Here is a 19,885-nt window from a genome sequence, read left to right as displayed (position 1 = left end):
TTTTCACCTCCATTCCAGAAAAGCTGTCTTCAGAGTCTAGGTTCTGTTAAGCTAGCATGACTTCTTTATTAAAGAATTTTGATTACTTAGATATGTGAAGAGTAACAGGTACTTTTCTGCTTAGTGCCCTTGGTACTTACTTACCTTTTCCTTCAGAAATTATCTGGGAATGCTGGTAAGACTGAGGGACCTCATGGGCTTTATCCATATGCTACTTTTTCTTCTTGCACGCTGGGAAAAGCTACCCTGTGAAATATGTCACTAGTGGACAAGTCCTGTCTCTCTTCATCTTCCTTTTTCCCCCTCCCTCTTTTCCCCTCTGTCTCTATCTTGCTCTTTCTTTTAGGACTTAGCTGGTCAAAGGGAGATTCTCAAAAGAGCCACATAAATAGTTGATTTATAAAGGAAGCAAGGTACAGTAAATTCATAGAATAGTTAACTAATCTTCTCCAGTGAAATTAAACTTAAACGGATGAAAAAAGGTTAAAAACCATTTCTAGCCTCTGATTATTTCTGAGATTTTTACATATGGTATTTTATATTTGCTAAAGTTTTCCCTAAAACCAGTCTACTTTATTTTTTTAAATTTGTTTTTAATGTTTATTTATTTTTGAAAGAGAGAGAGAGAGACACAGAGCACAAGCAAGGGAAGGGCAGACAGAGAGGGAGACACAGAATCCAGGCAGGTTCCAGGCTCTGAGCTGTCAGCACAGAGGCTGATGTGGGGCTCGAACTTACGAACTGCGAGATCATGACCTGAGCTGAAGTTGGGCGCTTAACCAACTGAACCACCCAGGCGCCTCAAAAGTAGTCTGGTTTAAGAATCATTGTATCCACATATCACAAAGAGACTGAAAAGCCACCCCTGATTAATTTATCTTGTTTTGATTACCTTGTACTTTCATAGCACTTAGATACTCATTAGATAAACTGTGCCAACCTATGTTAAGTTTATTTTTTTTTCCTTGTCAGTGTTTTTATTGCAGTGCTTAGAGCACAATAGGAAGAACTTACCAAAAAGCTTATTGTTTAAGTTGCCTAAACATCAAACAGTAAGGCTTTGGCAGATTGAGCTGTTAGAGTGCAGTGTTTGAGATTACAATGAATCATCATCCAAATCAGAATAGATTATAACCTCAACTGAGAGATTTAAGTTGCCACTGACATTGTAAGCACCGTAATTGGGACTTTGTCTCTTGTGACTCCGTGCCCAACTCATCATAGGTACTTAGTATACATTTGTGAAAAAAATGAAGTTTTCCTTCCAGAATTTGGATTAGACCTTTGCATGTTTGTGTTAATATCTTATCTCCAATAATTTTTAATTCAGTCTATCAATAGATACTTAGCATACACCATGTGTCATGTACTGTGCTTATTGTTGTAGAAGATGCAGGAGTTCTGTGAAGACTGCTGTCTAAATAAAGGAAAAAAGCAACATTTGTGCAATTAATAGTGAAATATGGTATCCCCTCTAAGGGGATTCAGAGAAGGGAGAAGTCAGTGTTGCCTACCGGTGAAACTTTCTCAAGTAGAAGATGACCCTCAATTAGAAGACCCCTGTATTTAGATGAAGGGAAGAGGGAGCCTTTCAAGCAAAGAGAACAAGAGCAAAGGCACAGACGTGGACCTGAATCTGTGTGCAGTCAGACTATGGTAGTGGGAGTTGGTTCTAGACTCAAACCCCAACCTGGGTTATATAGTTCAAGGCAAGTGCTTTGACAATTTTTCCTTCTTTTTTAGGTGGTCTTGGGCCCTTTTTCTCTTTAGACTCTTTTCTCCCCCCTTTTGGAACTTCACTTCACTGTGGGGTTGGTGTTGTATGGTGGGGGGGAGGGGGGGTGGGGGGAGCCAAAGTGGGGAATGCAGATAGGCATGGAATAGATTCTTTAGGCCTGCTACTGAGCATCACAAAGCATTACTTGTAGTTTCATGGAGTCAAACCCTGTTCTCCAGATTAGGAAAGTATAGGATTGGCCAGGAAGCCTCAGCTAATAGTGAAGAGTAAAGCTTTATGTGGAATGTCCTCTGTATTTTATATACTCCTTGGGGACCGAATAGGATACCATGGGGCAGCTCTGGATCCCAGCTCTTTGTTTCCTTAGAATCACCACTGCACTACAGCTGAGAGAAGAAACCCCCAGGAAAGGTGAAATGAATATACTAGTGGGGAAGGGCCCTTTTTATGAGATTGAGGTCCCAGAAGAGATGGGAATCACTGGGACCCACAACATAATTAGAAGGGTTACCAGCAAAGAGGAGGAGAGAATCATCTTCCTTTGAGTCTGAAGACAAATGATCATTTATTTTTCCTTTATATTTTTTTAATGACTAATTGTGCCAGGCATGTGTTAAGTGCTTGGATTACAGTGGGCAGCAGGTCAGGCTGTTCTCTGCTCTTGTGGTGTTTCCATGTTAGCTGTGGAGACATATAGTAAACCAACCCATAGTCAGTGCTAGGTAAGGAATTGAAATAGGAGAGTGGTGGGGTGGTTATATCTGATTGTCAGTTCCGAGTACACCTCCCTGAGAATGTTCCCTTAAAAGGTGAGATAGAAATGATAAGAAACTACCAATATCAAGGTTAGAGGAGGAACCAGCCAGTGTGCTCAAGGAGCGGATAAAAGGCCAGTATGGCCTTATCGTGTTCCAGGAGAAGGGGGAGTAGTAGGAGCTAGGATAGGAGAGGCAGGCAGGGCCACATCACTGAGTGTTTTTTGTAAGCCTGAGTAAGAATTTGGACTTCATTAGAAGTTCAAAGGGAAGCCACTTGAGGGTTTTAAATAGGGGGGGCTGCATGATCAGCTGTTGTGCTGGGAGTGGATGGGGGTGAGGGATTAGGAGTGGAGAGATAGTAGAAGGCACCTGTATTCACCCGAGCAATAGAGTGTAAAGCGTGATAGTAGAGGTGGAGGGAAAATGAGTCAATTCTTGATATGCTTTGGAGGGACAGTCTGTAGGGATGTTCTGATCAACATGGATCCAGGAGTAGGCTGGTAAGGGGAAGATAGGGCTCAGTAGCACCTAACCTTTTTAGTTGACTACCTGGGTGGTGGCAGTACCACTATTAATGGAGAAGAGGATAGACTCATTGGGTGGAGGTTGGGGGAGCAAAAGTTCTGCTTTGGCCCTTTCACTTTGAAATGTCTTTAGATACTCAAATGTCATTAAGAATGACATTTAGAGGGTGGGTCAGTTGGTTAAGCCTCCGACTTGGGCTCAAGTCATGATCTTGTGGTTTGTGGGTTTGAGCCCTGTGTCGGGCTCTGTGCTGAAAGCTCAGAGCCTGGAGCCTGCTTGGGATTCTGTGTCTCCCTCTATCTCTGCCCCTCCCCTGCTTGCATTCTGTCTTTTTCTCTCATAAATAAATGAACATTAAAGACATTTAGACACCTTGAAATGTCTTTAGACATCCAAGTAGGCAATAAATAATGGTTATTGAGACTAGAATAGTGGTAGTAGAGGCAGCAAAGTAATGAACTAAAGCTTATGGTTCCTGGTTAGTGATTTAATTTATATAGAAACAGTGTCGCAGGCAGGCGAGGTCTGAGGGCCCAGGTGGGGTTCTCCAGAACCAGCCAAGAAGGTCCTTGACTTCATTCAGGATGGAAACCAAATGTAAGCCAAGAGGAAATGAGAGCAGTTTATTGAAGATACGTAGAGAAAGCAGATACAGAGAGAGCAACTGGGAGACTCTGAAAGGAAAGTAAGTCTCATCTTTGTTTGAAGCCTGGGGTTTTTATTGAGGGTTGTGTCTTCTCAGGCATCCAGGAACATAGACAAGTGTTTAGGTGTCCTCCATAAGCCACTTGTGCCCTAGGGCCACAGTTCTTGGTGGATCAGTGGTCTTGGTCACTCCTTAGATGGTGTCTATTGTGCTGGAAGACTCCAAAGAAATCATTAACTCCTTGGCCTTTACCGGGAGGACACATTATCTGTTCTATAAGATGTGTATGTGTAGGGGGATGTGGGTCCTAGCAAGAACAGAAGCAGGAAAAGGAGCAAAACAAGCAGTTTTTCATAGGGTCCCTTTAGTTTTCCTGTCTCAACAGCATTTAAAACCCATGGGGCTGGATGAAGTCATTGTGATCAAGGGTCAGCAACTGTTTCCACTGGCCAAATCTAGCTCCCTGCCTGCTTCTATACGGCCTGGGAGCTAAGAATGGTTTTTACATTGTTTAAATAGTTGGAAAAAAAATAGAAAAGCTATAATATTTCAGACATGTGAAAATTATATGAAGTCCAAATTTCAGTGTTCATAAATAAAGTTTTGTTGGAAAGTAGCCACACTTGTTCATATGTGTGTTATCTGACTGCTTTCACACTATGAGGCAGAGTGGTTTTATAAAACTTGCAAAGCCTTACATATTTTGTATCTGACCCCTGGTCCAGGTGTATGCAAGGAGGAGGTGGCTTAGGGACACATCCAGGTCTTATCAGCATTTAATTATGTATGGGCAGTCAGATGTTGAAGTGCAGAAGAGGGAACTTAACTTTTACATCCACTTTCTCAGTTGCCAGCCAGAAAGCAAGGCTGGTGATTGGGGCTTCAAGAATTGCATAATTGCGACTCTATAGTAAGAAGAACACATCCATCATATCTTCTGTGAGGATTAGAGAGACCATGGGATTCATAAAATAATTGTAATCTTTTCAAAATGCTTAGATTTGAATAGGTTTTTATCTTTGTGGTTGACTCATCTTGATTGAGACCAGATAAATGATGTGCAGCTTAAGTAACTGTGGTCTTCAGACCAATATTTTTGGTATATCATTGACATATGGCTCATGCTCTGAGAGTAGTATAAAGTATTTGGAATCAAGATTGCGATGGAAAATAATAAATATAGTATAGACATTAATATAAAACTATAGCTTTAGGTTTAAAAGGTATAACTCAACTCTGCATTATTCCTTATAAGGAAATACAATTTATAGAATGTATTTCAGAGAAAGCCAGAAATTCCCCCTACCCCATTCCATTTGCTTAAGAAAATCTTTTAGCTAAGGTAATGGATCAATATAAGAGGGCTCAGGGGAGATGATTTCAGTTTCTATACATGTAAGAATACAATGTTAATCAGTGAATTTGGTTCTTTTGTAGGAACATACATTGATAGGGTCAGCAAATTCCCAAGATATCCAGCTATGTGGAATGGGAATTCTTCCTGAACATTGTATTATAGACATCACATCAGAAGGCCAGGTTATGCTGACTCCTCAGAAGAACACCAGGTAATGTACTTTAATTAGTGTTAATGTCACAATCTTTAAGAGGAAGAAAGGACACTACTTGTGGATGCTTGGCCTTTGCTTTTTAAGTTCACTTAATGAAGATATTCACTTCGTTACCAAGGCCTTTACATTTAACTTTTTAGTAGTTCTTAAGCCATGTTCCCTCTCTATACTCACCCTCGTGGCCTTATTTAAATAAGGCCCTCATCATAAAAAAAATAAAAATAAAAAAATAAAGCCCTCATCATATCTTGATTGGAACCTTTTCTCCTGAGTCACTCACCAGATAGCCGAATGGCTTTCTACTATTTTTGATACAAAATCTCTTACATCCCTCCTGTCTGTCTCCTATTCCTCTATGTCTGCCATTCCTTTGGGCAGCTAATTCCTGTTTGACATTCAAGGTTAAGCTCTGTCATTATCTACTTTGGGGGAATTTCCTGTTTGGTCTAAGTGAAGGGCCCCTAGTACATATTCCCATACACCTTATGCTTCCTGTCAACACTTTGTATTTTTGTGGTCTCTTAGCCTTTATTACCCCAATGGACTATGAACTCATTGAGGACAAGGGCCCTTCTATTTTTGGTTCTCTGTCCTTAGTATGTAATAGAAGACTAGTATATAAGTGCTCAGTAAGTAATGGATGAATGAAGAGGTGTACCATTATATAAATTAAATGTTTGTCAGTTTGTTTCCTTGGGCTGTGTGTTATATAATGATCCATAACTGTTAACTGATTTATATTGAATTTTCAAATGTTGGACCATTTCATCCTGTGATACTGAATAATCATTAATATCATTACTGATTTTATCCACAAAGTCTTTAAATATTGGTAAGCAATCAAGCTCATGGTGAAGGATGCAAATAAGAAAGGGGAAAAAAAGAGAAGACACTGGGCCTGGCACTCCCAGTTAGGGCATGCCATTCTCCTATTAAAAAATCAACCTCAGGCAATGTTACTCTGAGGCTGTGATAAATAAGACAAAGCAGGCCACATCATCATTTTGTTTCAGCACAGACAAAAATCAAGGTCACTCTGCCACACATCAAATACCAAACACCTTCTCTTGGTTGAGGTGAGCGATTATTTCTTCACTTGTCACATCTTCATCGGAGTCTCCCCTCCATAGATAAGATTTTTTGAAATGCCTGATCATACAGCATCCAGCACATACAGCACCCCATGCTGTCAGAGCCCTTCCCAAGTCATCCAGCTAAAGCCCAGATCCTGCTACAGTCCTTCCCAGCACAGTCTCACTGAGATACCCTGTGCTTCCTGGGGCTGTGTCTTCTCCCTGTGCATGTTCACCACAGGAGTGCTCCTCATGGTCTTTGGGTGGAGGACACAGACACAAGTCTTCCAAACTCCAGTTCTCACTTGAAGTTTACAGTTGGCAACAAATACTGCCATTCGTTTCCTCGCTTTGTTTATTTGCAAGAAAATGCCCAAAATAACACTGTGTGTATGTCTTTTGCTCATGACACCCTTCATTCTTTGGTATGAACGGACACAGTGCTTTTTATGTACTTCCCATTTTGTCACCTGAAATGTTTAAAAAGTTGGGTACTCAGAGTCAAGAGTAAAAAAAAAAAAAAAAATAGTAATTTTTACTGCATCATCAAAGACATTCTCAAAGGAAACATTTTTTAAAAATTGTGAGTGCATGGCAGTGAGTAGTCCAGTGACTACTAGAAATGTTTGGTGCCACTGCCTTGGTTTGTGCTAAAACACCAGCAGTTTTACTCATTTGCTGGTATAAATGACACAGTGAAAAAGGGCAGGTTAGCATTATTATAAAAATAGCTTTGATCTTGGGAACCCCCCAGAGACCACACTTTGGAAACTGTTATTGTGTTCATGCTTTTATTTACTAATTATAGCTTAACTGCTGTAGCTTTTAAAAATAAGCCTCTATATAAGTTTGCCTTTAATTAAACTCCTCATTGTATTTAAGGAATTTGTGTCATAAAAGCTAAAATCTGCTAATTTTAGTAGGTTCCCTCTTGTTATATTTTTTGAGCCTCGAGATTTACATAATCAGACTATAGGAGGACCAATTACTTCTAGTGTTTAAAAACCCACATGGCAAGTGAAATCTAGATACAGAGAGTAAGATTTTGTGTGTATGCATATACATGAAAAGTAATTAGCAATATAAAGCCAGGTAGTGCTTAGGATGGCAAAGAAACTAAGATACTATAGGCTGGGGTGATGAGCAGACTTTATAGAGGAAGCCGAAACCAGCTGGGCTGTGAGAGCTGAGGACTTGGGGGGAATGGAGAGGGACAGGAACTCTGTTCTAGTTTGCAGGACTGGCTGGTATAAGCCTGGCTTTGAAAGAAGAGTAAGTCAGCCATGTTCAGTGGACAGAACATAAACCTTTTGTTTTTTTTGCCTGGAGTTGAGAATTCACTGGAAAGGGGAAAGGAGATAAAGAAGGCTTCCTTTTATGGGGCCTTGAGTATCAAGTTAAAGAACTTGACCTTTATCCTGTATCTAAGCAAATGAGTCCTTCAGCAGGAAGGAGGCTTGATGAAACTGGTATTCCAGGAATATCAGTCTTATAGTGGTATGCATAATTTTTCTGTTTATTTCCTGCCTCTGCAAATTCTTCCCTTCATATCCTTCTGTTCATCCATCTGTTGAACTCCATTGTCAAGATAAGCAGTCAAGTGGACCTGACAAGTCTTTTATATATTGATAGGATATGAATGTTTTTTCTGTGCTCTAGGAAGTTACAGAAGATTTTAGCATAGGTCTCATTTATTATTACTGATATCTGTAGATATTTCTAGATTCTAGTTGGTTGATTGGCTCTTATCCATGTAGATTGGACATATTCAATTTGAGTTGTAATGTATATGCTACCAGCTTTTTATTATTGGCTATAATAGTTCCATACTCCCTAATATACTATATAACAAATTTGAAACTTTGAAAAGTAGAGGATAATATTATACTTAGTACCATAAGCTTTTTAGGTAAATCAGCAAAGAAGTAAATACAAATAATGAAATTTACTGGGAATCAATTTGGGGAATTGATTATTTTATTTTTCCTGGTAACTACATCTCTATGGTATAGTAAAGGAGAAAACGTTGATAATCATTGTTTGCATGTTTGACCTCTTCTCCCCACAGAACATTTGTAAATGGCTCTTCTGTATCTAGTCCTATACAGCTACACCATGGGGACAGGATATTATGGGGAAACAACCACTTCTTCAGGTATGACATTATTCATGGCTCTTAGAGATTGTTGAAGATTGTACTCTGAAATAGAAGAATATATATTAGGTAAACTTAGCTCCATAAAAATTAGACATTATTTTGTGTACATATATATTTATTGACTATATACGGTTTGTTCACTATATGGTTTGAGCCTAGAGGCATATGAACCCTATACTCAAGGACAATAAGGAGTTTACTTATTTTTCCCTTTTCATTTCCCAGTGGAAGATGATTGTTTTGCCATCTGGTATAAGAATTCATTAATTTTTTTTCTGACATGCTTATTTTTTTATCTGTTTATTTTTTATTGGAAGAGTAGTACTTTTAGTTTCCTTCTTCATGAAATAAAATTTGTATTTCATTTAGGAATGTTTTCTGCTGCAAGTAATAGCAAACTGAACTATTAAAATGACTTAAACAGTTTGTTCACTGACAGAATAAGAAATCCAAAGGTGGATGGTTGGTAGCATTGGCTAAGCCTTTCAAAACTGTCATGGTAGAAGTCTTGTCACTGTTTCACTGTCTTGGCATTTCCCTGTGGTCTGTGGTCTAAAGATGGCTACACCACTCCAGGCATCAAAGCAGCACCTGGGCACATATGAAGAAACTGAGAGAGATGGGTGGTGATACTAGCCCTGTCTTCTTGATCAGAAAAAGCAGAAATCTTCCAGAGTCCCCAGCAACCTTCTACTTTTGTCTCATTTGCTAGAATTTGCCTGTCACCTGTAAGAGAGGCTGAGAAAGTGTGTGTCCCGGGACTGCACACATTATTTCCCATAGAAAACTGGTGTTGTATTGCTAAGGAAGGGCGGACTAGAGATTGTACAGAATTAGAATCCTGCTGTGTTCCTCTTCCTGTCACTGGTCACCCTGCTTGGGATATCAGCTGACTTTTCTTATCGCTAATGGAGATCCTTTGCTTGTAGGCCAGTCGATATTTTGATTACTGAGGAAAGGGTAGAGGGGTACAAAGTATGTGGAAAATATTTTTCATTTTTTTCCTTCTCAAACTAAATCAAGTGGAAATTGCTTGGCTTGGTTTTCAAAACCTTCATAGTTTGGGATAAATTGATCTTTCCAGCATTATCTCCCACAATTCCTGCTATCGACATTTTGTGTGCCCCTGTGTTGTTTTATTCATAATTTCTCCAGACTATGAGAGTTTTCATTTCTACACCTCTTCTTATGCTGTTCCCACTGCCCTAATGCCCTGCTTTCTCCTTATTGTTTAAGGCTTGCCTCAGATGACTTCCTACTCTGTCATCCTTTCTGTTGTTATCACGGTGTTCCTCAGCTTTTCTTCAGCACCTCGCTTGTTACAGTCATGTGGCCAAGTCATGCTGTCTGTTGTAACTATTCACACGTATGTGTATGTATTTCTACTAGTAGAGGATAAACTTCCTGGGTATAGTAATTGCCTTACACTTACATGGTGCCCCCTTGGCATCTAACAAATACCAGTATTTAATGAATGGAATGATTACGTGCCTATCTTTATTTTAAAAATAATACTCTTTTTTTTCTCCCAAGACTGAATTTGCCTAAAAAGAAGAAGAAAGCAGATAGAGAGGATGAGGAACAAGACAGCTCCATGAAGAATGATACCAGTTCTGAGCAACTGGATGTAGACGGAGACTCCTCCAGTGAGGTGTCCAGTGAAATCAACTTCAATTATGAGTATGCACAGATGGAGGTTACCATGAAGGCTCTGGGTAATAATGGTGAGCAGATCTGTTGTGCATTTTAGAATCTTTTAAAGTTGGTGGAGAGTTAAACATGTTTGTGACTGAGACCTTTTAAATGTTAACCAAAAAAGGAAATCTTATGTTATTCCCTGCACTCTATTCTTTTGTGTCTTTGGTTTTAATTTATTATGTAAACTTTTCATTCTTTCAGCCTTGATTACAAATCACTGCCAACTTTATTCTTAGTGGTAGAATTTCTCAGATTTGACACTTGACTGCCACTCTTAGGTTATGTGTAGAACACACAATAAGACCTGCTTTTTCTGGATGGAAAACAGTTCGGCATATATCTAACAAGAATAGATGATATGATGAGTAATTGTGAGTAAGGAAAACTGAGTTTATTCCAAACTGTCTTCAAGAGTCTTCTTTTACTAATTAGGGTGACAAACAGCATAGCAATATATAGAACAGCATTTGAAATATATAGTGTTGTACAGTCACCTTTCGTTCATTATTTACCTTTTTAAAAAACCCTTGTTTAGATCCAATGCAGTCCATATTGAACAGCCTAGAACAGCAGCATGAAGAAGAGAAACGATCTGCATTAGAGCGCCAGAGGCTTATGTATGAACATGAATTGGAGCAGCTACGAAGAAGGCTGTCTCCTGAGAAGCAAAACTGCCGTAGCGGGGACAGGTTTTCTTTCCACTCACCCAGTGCTCAACAGCGACTGAGACAGTGGGCTGAAGAGAGGTAGGTGCATAGGGCCTTTATTACACATGCACAGCCAGTGCTTGTTACTGTAACCTGCCCAGGTCAGATGCAGGGTGAAGAGATCTAGAAATTACTTGAAAAAAAGTTAGATTAAAAAGAGAGTGTTACAGCTTAAGAATCATTTGGCATTATCTTATTTTTTTCATTTTTGAAAAAAACAGGAATTACCAATTTATATTGATTTCTTTAAAGTTGCCCTTGTTAGGTACTGCCACATTTTAGTTTGTATGGCTTTTGGATTGAATAAACAAATATTTGTACTTAGAAGTTATACTTTATCGTTGTATTATACTTTAGGTTCTGAAGCTTGGGTAGATGCTTTTTAAAAAAATAAGAAAAAAAAAGAAAGGTGGTTATCTGGACTGATTAGTTCAGGTAGGTAAAGCATGGTGCTAATGAGATGCAGATTGCAAGTTTGATCTCTATATGGGCTAATTAGCGTTGCACTAAAATGTCTCATCCACGGTTACAGATTGTACTTAACTAACCTCTTGCCATTCCAAGTTTGGTCTGCAGACAGGCAGCATCTCTCTCAGGTGGTGATTGATAGAAGTGTAGCATATCAGGTCCCACCCCAGCACTCATGAGTCAAAATCTTCAGTTTATCAAGACCCCCAGGTGACTTGTATACACAGTCAAGTGAGCACTGTCCTAATCAACGGCCAGCTTGTTACACGAGCGTGTGCCTGTACATATAACGTAGCCCGGATACAAGCGCATGCATGGGTCGGTGTCAGTAATGTATTCCCTGTGTGCAAAAGGCAGTTGTAAAGCTTGGTTCGCAGATTGGCATTTGTGTATTATGTAGTACATAATATTCTGATGTGCTGCTTGACGGTTATCCCCCCCCCCCCTTTTTTTTTTAAAGAGAAGCAACACTGAATAACAGCCTGATGAGGCTGAGGGAACAAATTGTTAAAGCCAATCTGTTGGTGAGAGAAGCTAGTTACATTGCAGAGGAACTGGATAAAAGAACAGAGTATAAAGTAACCCTGCAGATTCCAGCCTCCAGCCTGGATGCCAACAGGAAGGTGAGGTTGCCATTCATGGAAGAGGCAAAGATGTCATTGGGGACATTGTCTATTTCACCAGTGTTATTAAACACCAGTGGATTTGCCTTCTCCCCACCTGTACTTTCTGCAGTCTGTATCCTTTTGTACTTGCTCTCCGCTCTCCAGTAGAGTTTATTTGCTTTTAATTCTCTGCCTCTGTGCATATATGTCCTTTGTCCACAAGAATATCCTCTCCACCTCCACCCACCACACTCTACCAATTTATTTCCCTCAACTCCCTTTCTTCCAGTTTGTTTAAATGATTTCTGAAAAGTCTTTCCTGATGAATCTTCTGAAAGTGGTGTTTCCCTTCATTTTGTTACCACTGTACAACCCTCTTCCCTTAACGTACCTGTTTATTTTACATAAACCATGTTATTTCCACTTGCTAACAGATTGCTCTGCAAAACTCTTTATTAGTTGTCTCATGTGTGTATTCATGGTCACAAATTTTTGTGGTATAATGTAATAAGCTTAATAAAATATAGAGGGAAGTTCCCATCAGAGTTTTCTATCCTTGCCATTCAGGTGTTTTCTTTGTTATTTAGGTTCTTTTCTAGCTCTCAATCATGTTCATATGTAATTTTTATGATAGAATGTTATATTCAGAAAAATATTTTGAGGGTCTGTGTGCTTTGTTTTCCCTACAGTATTTGACACAGCAGAGGTTTAATGAACCCTTCTTGGGTGTTCTAATTTGATAGCAAGGACCACATCTATCTTTTTCTTGTGGCATCACAACATCAAGGTCAATGATTCCACAGAATAGATATTTGGCAAATGTGATACTTAATGTTTTTAGTAATATAGGTATTGTGGATGTGATACATTCATTGCTTTATGGAGACTTGCATTTTTTAAAAAAATTTATTTATTTGAGAGAGAGCATGCACACGCACATACAAGGGAGGGGCAGAGAGAGAGAGAGGGAGAGAGAATCCCAAACAGGCTGCATGCGGTCAGCACAGAGCCCGACATGGGGCTCTAACTCACAAACCGTGAGATCATGACCTGAGCTGAAATCAAGAGTTGGACACTTAACCGACTGAGCCACCCAGGTGCCCTGAGACTTGTCTTTTGGTATATATTCTGTGAACTTAGAACTTTATTTTGCTTGTTGGCATCTGTAGGGCAAACCATGGGTGCAGTGGGACTCAGACAAAAAGCAGTAGAGCTAATCTTGGGCAGAAGGTATAGGGCTTATATTCTTCTAGAAGACTGAGCAGAGCAAGGTCTTTTTCCATTCTGTAGTGTTTGAGTTGGAAAAACAGAAACAGAAACATTTTTCCCCCATTAAGCATGACTCTCTGTAGCTTTTTCTGTGTATCCTGGCTCGGACCTTGTTGGAAAGATCAACCCTGTCTCCAGGCAGCCAGGTCAACACCTAGAAGTGATGCAGGTCATTTTGGGCATCCCTCTCTCCCAGACACCTGGGAGTATGTTCATGGGGTATGTGATGGCCGGTAGAGATGATGCACATTGCTGGTGTTGAAGCAGCCATCGTTAACAGACGGCTACTAATGTACACTGCTATCATAGATTTACTAGATTAGTATTTTCAGATTTCACCTGGAGAGATGAGCTTGACAAGAAAGTATTTCTTAAGTAGAGAGTCTCCTTAACTCAGGCTGGGCCTTAACTCTTTTATCCAACAAAATCTTTTGGTTTTGGTACTTGAAAACTCTTCATTTCACTTAATGTCGTGTCCATGCTGTGCACACCGTTATTTGTTCTGCTCTTACTCCTGACCTTGTACTCGCTTCTTTCTGGTGATTTTGGTGAGAGGCAGAAATTTCTTTTTTTTTTTTTCTTTTTTCCAATGCTTATTGTAATTGCAGGAGGGCCAAGTCTTGATGCTTCAGCATATTGCTGGTTGCCATTTCCTCCTGGTTCTAGCATTCTCTGCCTGTAGTACCACTCTCTGCAGATCACTGATGAGCTTTTTGTATTGATTCCCTGGTTGGCTGAGTATTAGGTAGGGGAGTCTTTATAATATGAGAGAATGGTAATTTTTGAGCTTCAGAATTCTAAAATCTTTGTTTCATCATGTAAATTCTGTTTCTTTGAAAATGATTATACGTGGGATGTTAAAGGAATGTGGGTGTATTCACAGTCCCCTAAAGTTCCGAGTAGACATATCCAAACAGTTGGTAAATTATCTGGTGACTCTAAATTGATGAGTAACTGATAGATACGTCTCTCTGGGGGAGATTCACAGGGGTATTTTTATTTTCTACTTTGTGGTTTTAAAAACTTTTTCTATATTAAAAACACATTGCTTTTTTAAGCTGGAAAAACTTCATTAAATTCTAGGTTTTTTTCTGGTGAGATTCATATAACATAAAATTAACCATTTTAAAGCAAACAGTTCAGTGGCCTCTAGTGCATTCACTGTGTTGTGTGACCAGCATCTCTATCTAGTTCTATACTGTTCTTTTAAATTCTAAATTTTAAATTCAAGCTATGTGTATTTTTACGTTGGTGTCATTTGTTGCCTCCAAATGGGTAAATGGGATTCTTTTCATTGTTTGCTCTTTTAAACATTTTGTGTTTTGTACCACATTAACATACTACCCATTCAAAAAGATATTTAAATTCAAACTTGAAAGTAAAAGATCATTTCTTGGCTCTCCATCCCAGCAAACTTTCCCTTCACATTCAATGCTTATGACTCTTTTTCTACCCACTGGGACTCTGATCATATGATGGTCTGAATAAAACATTTTTAATATCCAATTAAACATGATTTAGTCTGTTAGGTTTTAGATTTAAATTTATATCCCATTTACTATATGAATAATATACTATGTAAATTTACTTTGTAAATTACATCTAATTTATATACTTAAATTTAAATTTTGATCGCCATTGAATATAATGGCATCATATTAAGCTTGTAAGGTTTCTGGGAAGTTTTGCAGTGAACTGAATAGAGGATGATAGCAGCTTTAGTTTGGGTTGATGACATTTGACTGGTGGGTAGAGAATGGTCAGGGTTGACTTCCGTGATGGATATCTTTGTGTTTCACATGGTCACTCTTACTGTTTTACAGCGAGGCTCTCTTCTTAGTGAGCCTGCAATCCAGGTAAGAAGAAAAGGAAAAGGAAAACAGATTTGGTCTTTAGAAAAACTGGACAACAGATTGCTGGATATGAGAGACCTTTATCAGGAGTGGAAGGAGTGTGAAGAAGATACTCCAGTAAGTTATCTGAGAAAAAGGAGTTAACCAGTAGTCATAGAAAGAATCACGCAGGAAGGAGCCTAACCATTTTAGGGAAGAATTGTTCATTTTTCTAAAATAGTAATCCTGTTTCTAGAATAATACTTATTTTAACCTTCTAAATTGTTTTGCTAATCAAGAATCTTCTTTCCTCTCCTCATTGTATGTTCTCTGGATTACTTGTAGAATCTTCTACATTCCATTCTGACATCTGTAGTTGTCATGTGTGTCTGGTCCTGTGCAGGACTGTGAATTTACTTAGGACAGAGACCAGGCCTTATTATCTCTCTTCCCACTTCTCCACACATTTAACCTTGCAAATAGTATCCTGTAGTATCACTTTTTTGAGTACAACATCAGTGGTACCTTAATATTTATACCATTAAGAGCAGATTTTGAAGGTGTTTTGATCCTAAAGTGGGTGATGTAGAGCTGTACTCTGGAACTTTCTCCTCAAGTTGCAGGTTTTCCCATTTAGGTCGGCCATGTACTTGTGCATATTTAAAACAGAAATACATGTTATGCATATTTATACAACTTTCAACACTGTTGGTCTTGTTTCCTCAGAGTTGTTTACTTCCTTAGCATCTTGTTTTTAAAAATAAATGTTTATTTTTCCAGATTGTCATAAAAAATGACTTTATAGTTAGATGACATTTTTTCTTAAATTTTTTTTCTTTTCTTCTGTATTTCTCTTGTATGTCAGCCTAGAAATAAAACAACATTAACAAATTACAAAAAAGCAAACCACTCTTGCATATGGGGTCAGCTCTCGTTAAGCAGCACCATTATCTTATGGTTTGGCAGGAACAAGTGGAATAGATATGAATGACAACTGAAGAGCACTTTTGTACACTCGACTTCTTTTTCTAGCCAATATGTGTTCTCTATTTTCATGGCAAGATTTCCACATAAAGGAGAAGAAATAAAGTAATGATATACTGAGATGGCTCTGTCATGGGTGAAGGATGCTGATCCCCATTCTGATGGGGATGAGGAAGAGGGAGTGGGTGTGACCCAGTGTTGTACGTAAGCTGAGTTTGATCACTTTCTTACTGGCCATGAAAAGGTGGTAGTAGGTTGAATTAATTTGTTTTAAATTTTTTTTGAATGTTTGTTTAGTTTTGAGAGAGAGAGAGAGAGAGAGAGCATGAGCGGAGGAGGAACAGAGAGAGAGGGAGGCACAGAATCCGAAGCAGGCTCCAGGCTCCAAACTGTCAGCACAGAGCCCGACGCAGGGCTCGAACTCACGAGCTATGAGATCATGACCTGAGCCAAAGTCGGACGCTCAACTGACTGAGCCACCCAGCCTCCCTGAATTAATTTGTTTTAAGTGATTTCTGAAGTTGCGATGTTCCAAATCTCTTTAAAGGTCATACGGTCCTACTTCAAGCGTGCTGATCCATTCTATGACGAACAGGAAAATCACAGTCTCATTGGGGTGGCGAATGTCTTCCTCGAGTCCCTCTTCTATGATGTGAAGTTACAGTATGCTGTTCCAATTGTCAACCAGAAAGGAGAGGTTAGTTTTCTCTTTTTACCTTATACCCTGCAGAGAAAAGTTTAGGAAACATTACAGTGGTGGTAGTACATTGTTGTGACTCTTTTTCATCAATAATAAGTGTTATTTATGTGTATTATTATTACCTGTGTTTCCATCTGCTTAGTGGTGATTATTCCAAGTACTTTGAGGAAAAGTAACTGTTAGAACCTACACTTCTAAATTCTCATTTACCATTAACCCAACCACCTGACTCTAAAATGGGAGAAATAACAAAATCCCATTTTTCTTCTCTTGTTATAGGTGGCAGGTCGGCTGCATGTAGAGGTGATGCGAATCAGTGGTGACATTGGGGAAAGGATTGCTGGAGGTGATGACACCACAGATCTCTCCTGTGATAAGGAAACCCAGGAGAATAGACTTGTGTGCATGGTAGGTCCCCGTTTCATTTAGAAGTAATGGAAGTGTGGTGGATTTTGAGGATTGTGGGTAGTTAGACAATAAATACTGTGTTCTCTTTTGAATTTTGAAATACCTGTCTCTAAAGAAATCTTTAGTATTGGTATTCTGGAGACCATATTTCATCATATATACTGATTTACCAGTTAGGTACTTCTACTACCTTCCTCTTTGAAGTTTCAGATAAGTCACCTCTTTTTCCGGGACATTCTGCTCCAAAGTTATATGGATTTATGTTTATGTGAACTTCTCTGTAGAGAAACAAGGTTTTTTTTCACATGAATTTCTTCCTCCTATTGGACCTCTTGACTTCTGCTGATGCTAGAGATTTACTCCAGTCTTGGTTCTGCTCCTAAGCTTCTATTATATAGAAGTCACTCTTCACGTGTTTTTCCATGTGTTTTTTGTTCCCCTTACCCATGTGCCTTTGTGTATGCTATTCCAGCATGTGCTCATCCCAAACTCTTCTCTTTCTGGTCTTTCCATGCATACAATTCAAGAGTATTTTTGAGTGATATCTATTAGACATTGTGCTGAGAACATAAAGATGAATAAGACAGGATTTCTGCTGTCAAGGAGCAACCTGTGTAGTTTCTGTTTATGTGGAGGGGGACACACAAGAATCCAATATCGTGTGACCCAAGTGCTCTGAGAGAGGTTGAAAGAGTTGCTCTGGGACATAGAGGAGAGGTAATTAATTCAGAGAGTAAAGTCTGAGGAAACTTTCTGGAAGTGAGACTCAGAGTGAACTTGAAGTGGGGGGGGGGGGGGGGGCGGGAAGCACGTGATATAAACCTCTTTCTCCATAGGGTACTGTCGTATTTTCATGGGTAATAGCTAGGTAGATCTTAAGTAGGTCATTACATTCCTGAACTCCTACCCAATTGGTGTAGTTAGTGCCACCTCTGTCACTCATTAGGACAATGAAAAAACTCTTACACATTTCCAAACAGTGTGTTGATCCAGTGTGCCATTGGTTGAGAATCTCTGTAGGACCCAGTTAAAAGGGTTTTTGAGGAAGAGAAATCCACGAGGATCATAGGACCAGTGTATGAGTGAGAAGAAGGCCATTAAAAGGTGAAATGAAGGAAGCCTAAACTTAACATGTATTTCATAATCCATCCTTAGTCCAGTTCCGTGTCTCAGTAAATATTGGAGTTAATACTGAAATACTAAATTGGAATACTAAACACTGAAATACTAAATACTAAAATTGGAGTTAATACTGAAAAGAGTAAGTGAGGCATTTGCTGCAAGCTATGGGGAAGCTACTACAGCTGTTAAAGATGTGCTCCTTTCTATGGGTCTTTGTATGTATTAAGAAGGCCTCGGATGTTTAAGTCAGGTGCTTCAGAATGTAGGGGAAAATTCTTAATTCACTAAAAGGTTAATCCTTACTGTATTATTCTTGATTCTAAAACATTTTCTCTGAGGTTGTATGATTATCAAAGGTGGAGACATAGACTTGATGACTCCATAATGGCTCCTTTTAAAAGTGATGGACTAGTAAATGCAACTATGTAAAAGTTTACCATTAGTAAGGTACCATACACAGATACAGTTTCATTTGAGAAAGTCAGAACTGAAAAAAAAGTAGTATATAGTGGGTAACATAAGCTTTAAAAAAAAAAAGAATTTAAAATATTTTCAGATTTTTTTTAATGGAAGATATCAAACATATAAAAAAGTAGTGAGAAAAATGTTATTGATCCCTATTTACCCTCCCTCCACATTATCAACTCATGGTCAATCATGTCTGACTCATACACCCAAGCTGCTCTGTGCTGTTTCCCCTGGATTATTTTGAAGCTATTCCAGACATCGTATTTCATCTGTAATAGTTTAGTATATATCTCCAAAAGAAGAGTACTTAAAAAAATAACTATTATACCATAATCTAAAATTAATACTTTCTTAATATCATGATTTACCCAGTTTCCTTGATTGGCTTGTGTGATGTGTCACTTAAATCTTAATCTTTAGATTTAGATCTGAATCTAAAGTGTCACTGGCCTTGTGCTGGCTTGCTTCCTCTCTTGTTATCTCTCTCTCTCTCTTACCCCATAGTTTCTTTATTGTAGAAACTGACTTACTGGTCTTGTATTATCTCATAATCTAGATTTTGCTGATTGGTATTATTGAATGTGTTAAACTGGTAGTTAGATATGAAGGTGATAATATGGGGAAGGGGAGTAGCAAGGGCATTTTATAGGTGTTGGTGTGTTCTTCCATCCGCAGTCATATTATGTCTGGTTTTCTTCTGGAGATGTTAGCAATTACTGATGATTATTACCTAGATATTTCATTAGGAGTTAGAAAAGAATGATACTATAATTCTATCACCATTTGTTAGCTAGAATTCTTCTCTAGATTCTTGGGAGGGAAGCAGACCATAAGAGATGCTTAAATACAGGGAACAAACTGAGGGTTGATGGGGGCATTGGGGGAGAGGGGAAAATGTGTGATGGGCATAGAGGAGAGCACTTGATGAGATGAGCACTGGGTGTTGTATATAAGTGAAGACGGGAATCTACCCCCAAAACCAAGAGCACACTGTGCACACTGTATGTTAGCTAATTTGACAATAAATTATATTAAAAAAATAGAACTCTTCTCTAGATTCTAGAGAGAATCTTCCTATTATATCAGCTATTTTGTTCTTCAGGGATACAATTTGTATAGGAAAGGCAGGGTAAATGTTGCATTCTTTTCTCCTTT

General features: G+C 38.8%; 1 protein-coding gene across 1 annotated transcript in view; it reads left to right on the top strand.

The window, feature by feature from the left end:
- The window catches only part of KIF13B (kinesin family member 13B), a 201,810-nt gene that overhangs the window by 104,547 nt on the left and 77,378 nt on the right, over positions 1-19,885 (top strand). The window contains exons 14-21 of the mRNA XM_086703788.1: positions 5,105-5,235; positions 8,380-8,466; positions 10,003-10,193; positions 10,703-10,913; positions 11,803-11,965; positions 15,040-15,186; positions 16,580-16,729; positions 17,012-17,140. Coding sequence (XP_086559914.1) covers positions 5,105-5,235; positions 8,380-8,466; positions 10,003-10,193; positions 10,703-10,913; positions 11,803-11,965; positions 15,040-15,186; positions 16,580-16,729; positions 17,012-17,140 — 1,209 coding nt within the window. The remainder of the gene's footprint in view (positions 1-5,104; positions 5,236-8,379; positions 8,467-10,002; positions 10,194-10,702; positions 10,914-11,802; positions 11,966-15,039; positions 15,187-16,579; positions 16,730-17,011; positions 17,141-19,885) is intronic.

The sequence above is a fragment of the Puma concolor genome, chromosome B1 (assembly GCF_028749965.1).
Source record: "Puma concolor isolate L17-30 chromosome B1, mPumCon1.1.hap2, whole genome shotgun sequence".
NCBI classification, from domain to species: domain Eukaryota; kingdom Metazoa; phylum Chordata; class Mammalia; order Carnivora; family Felidae; genus Puma; species Puma concolor.
The sequence above is the reverse complement of the archived record's forward strand: the minus strand, read 5'-3'. Positions and strand labels throughout refer to the sequence as shown.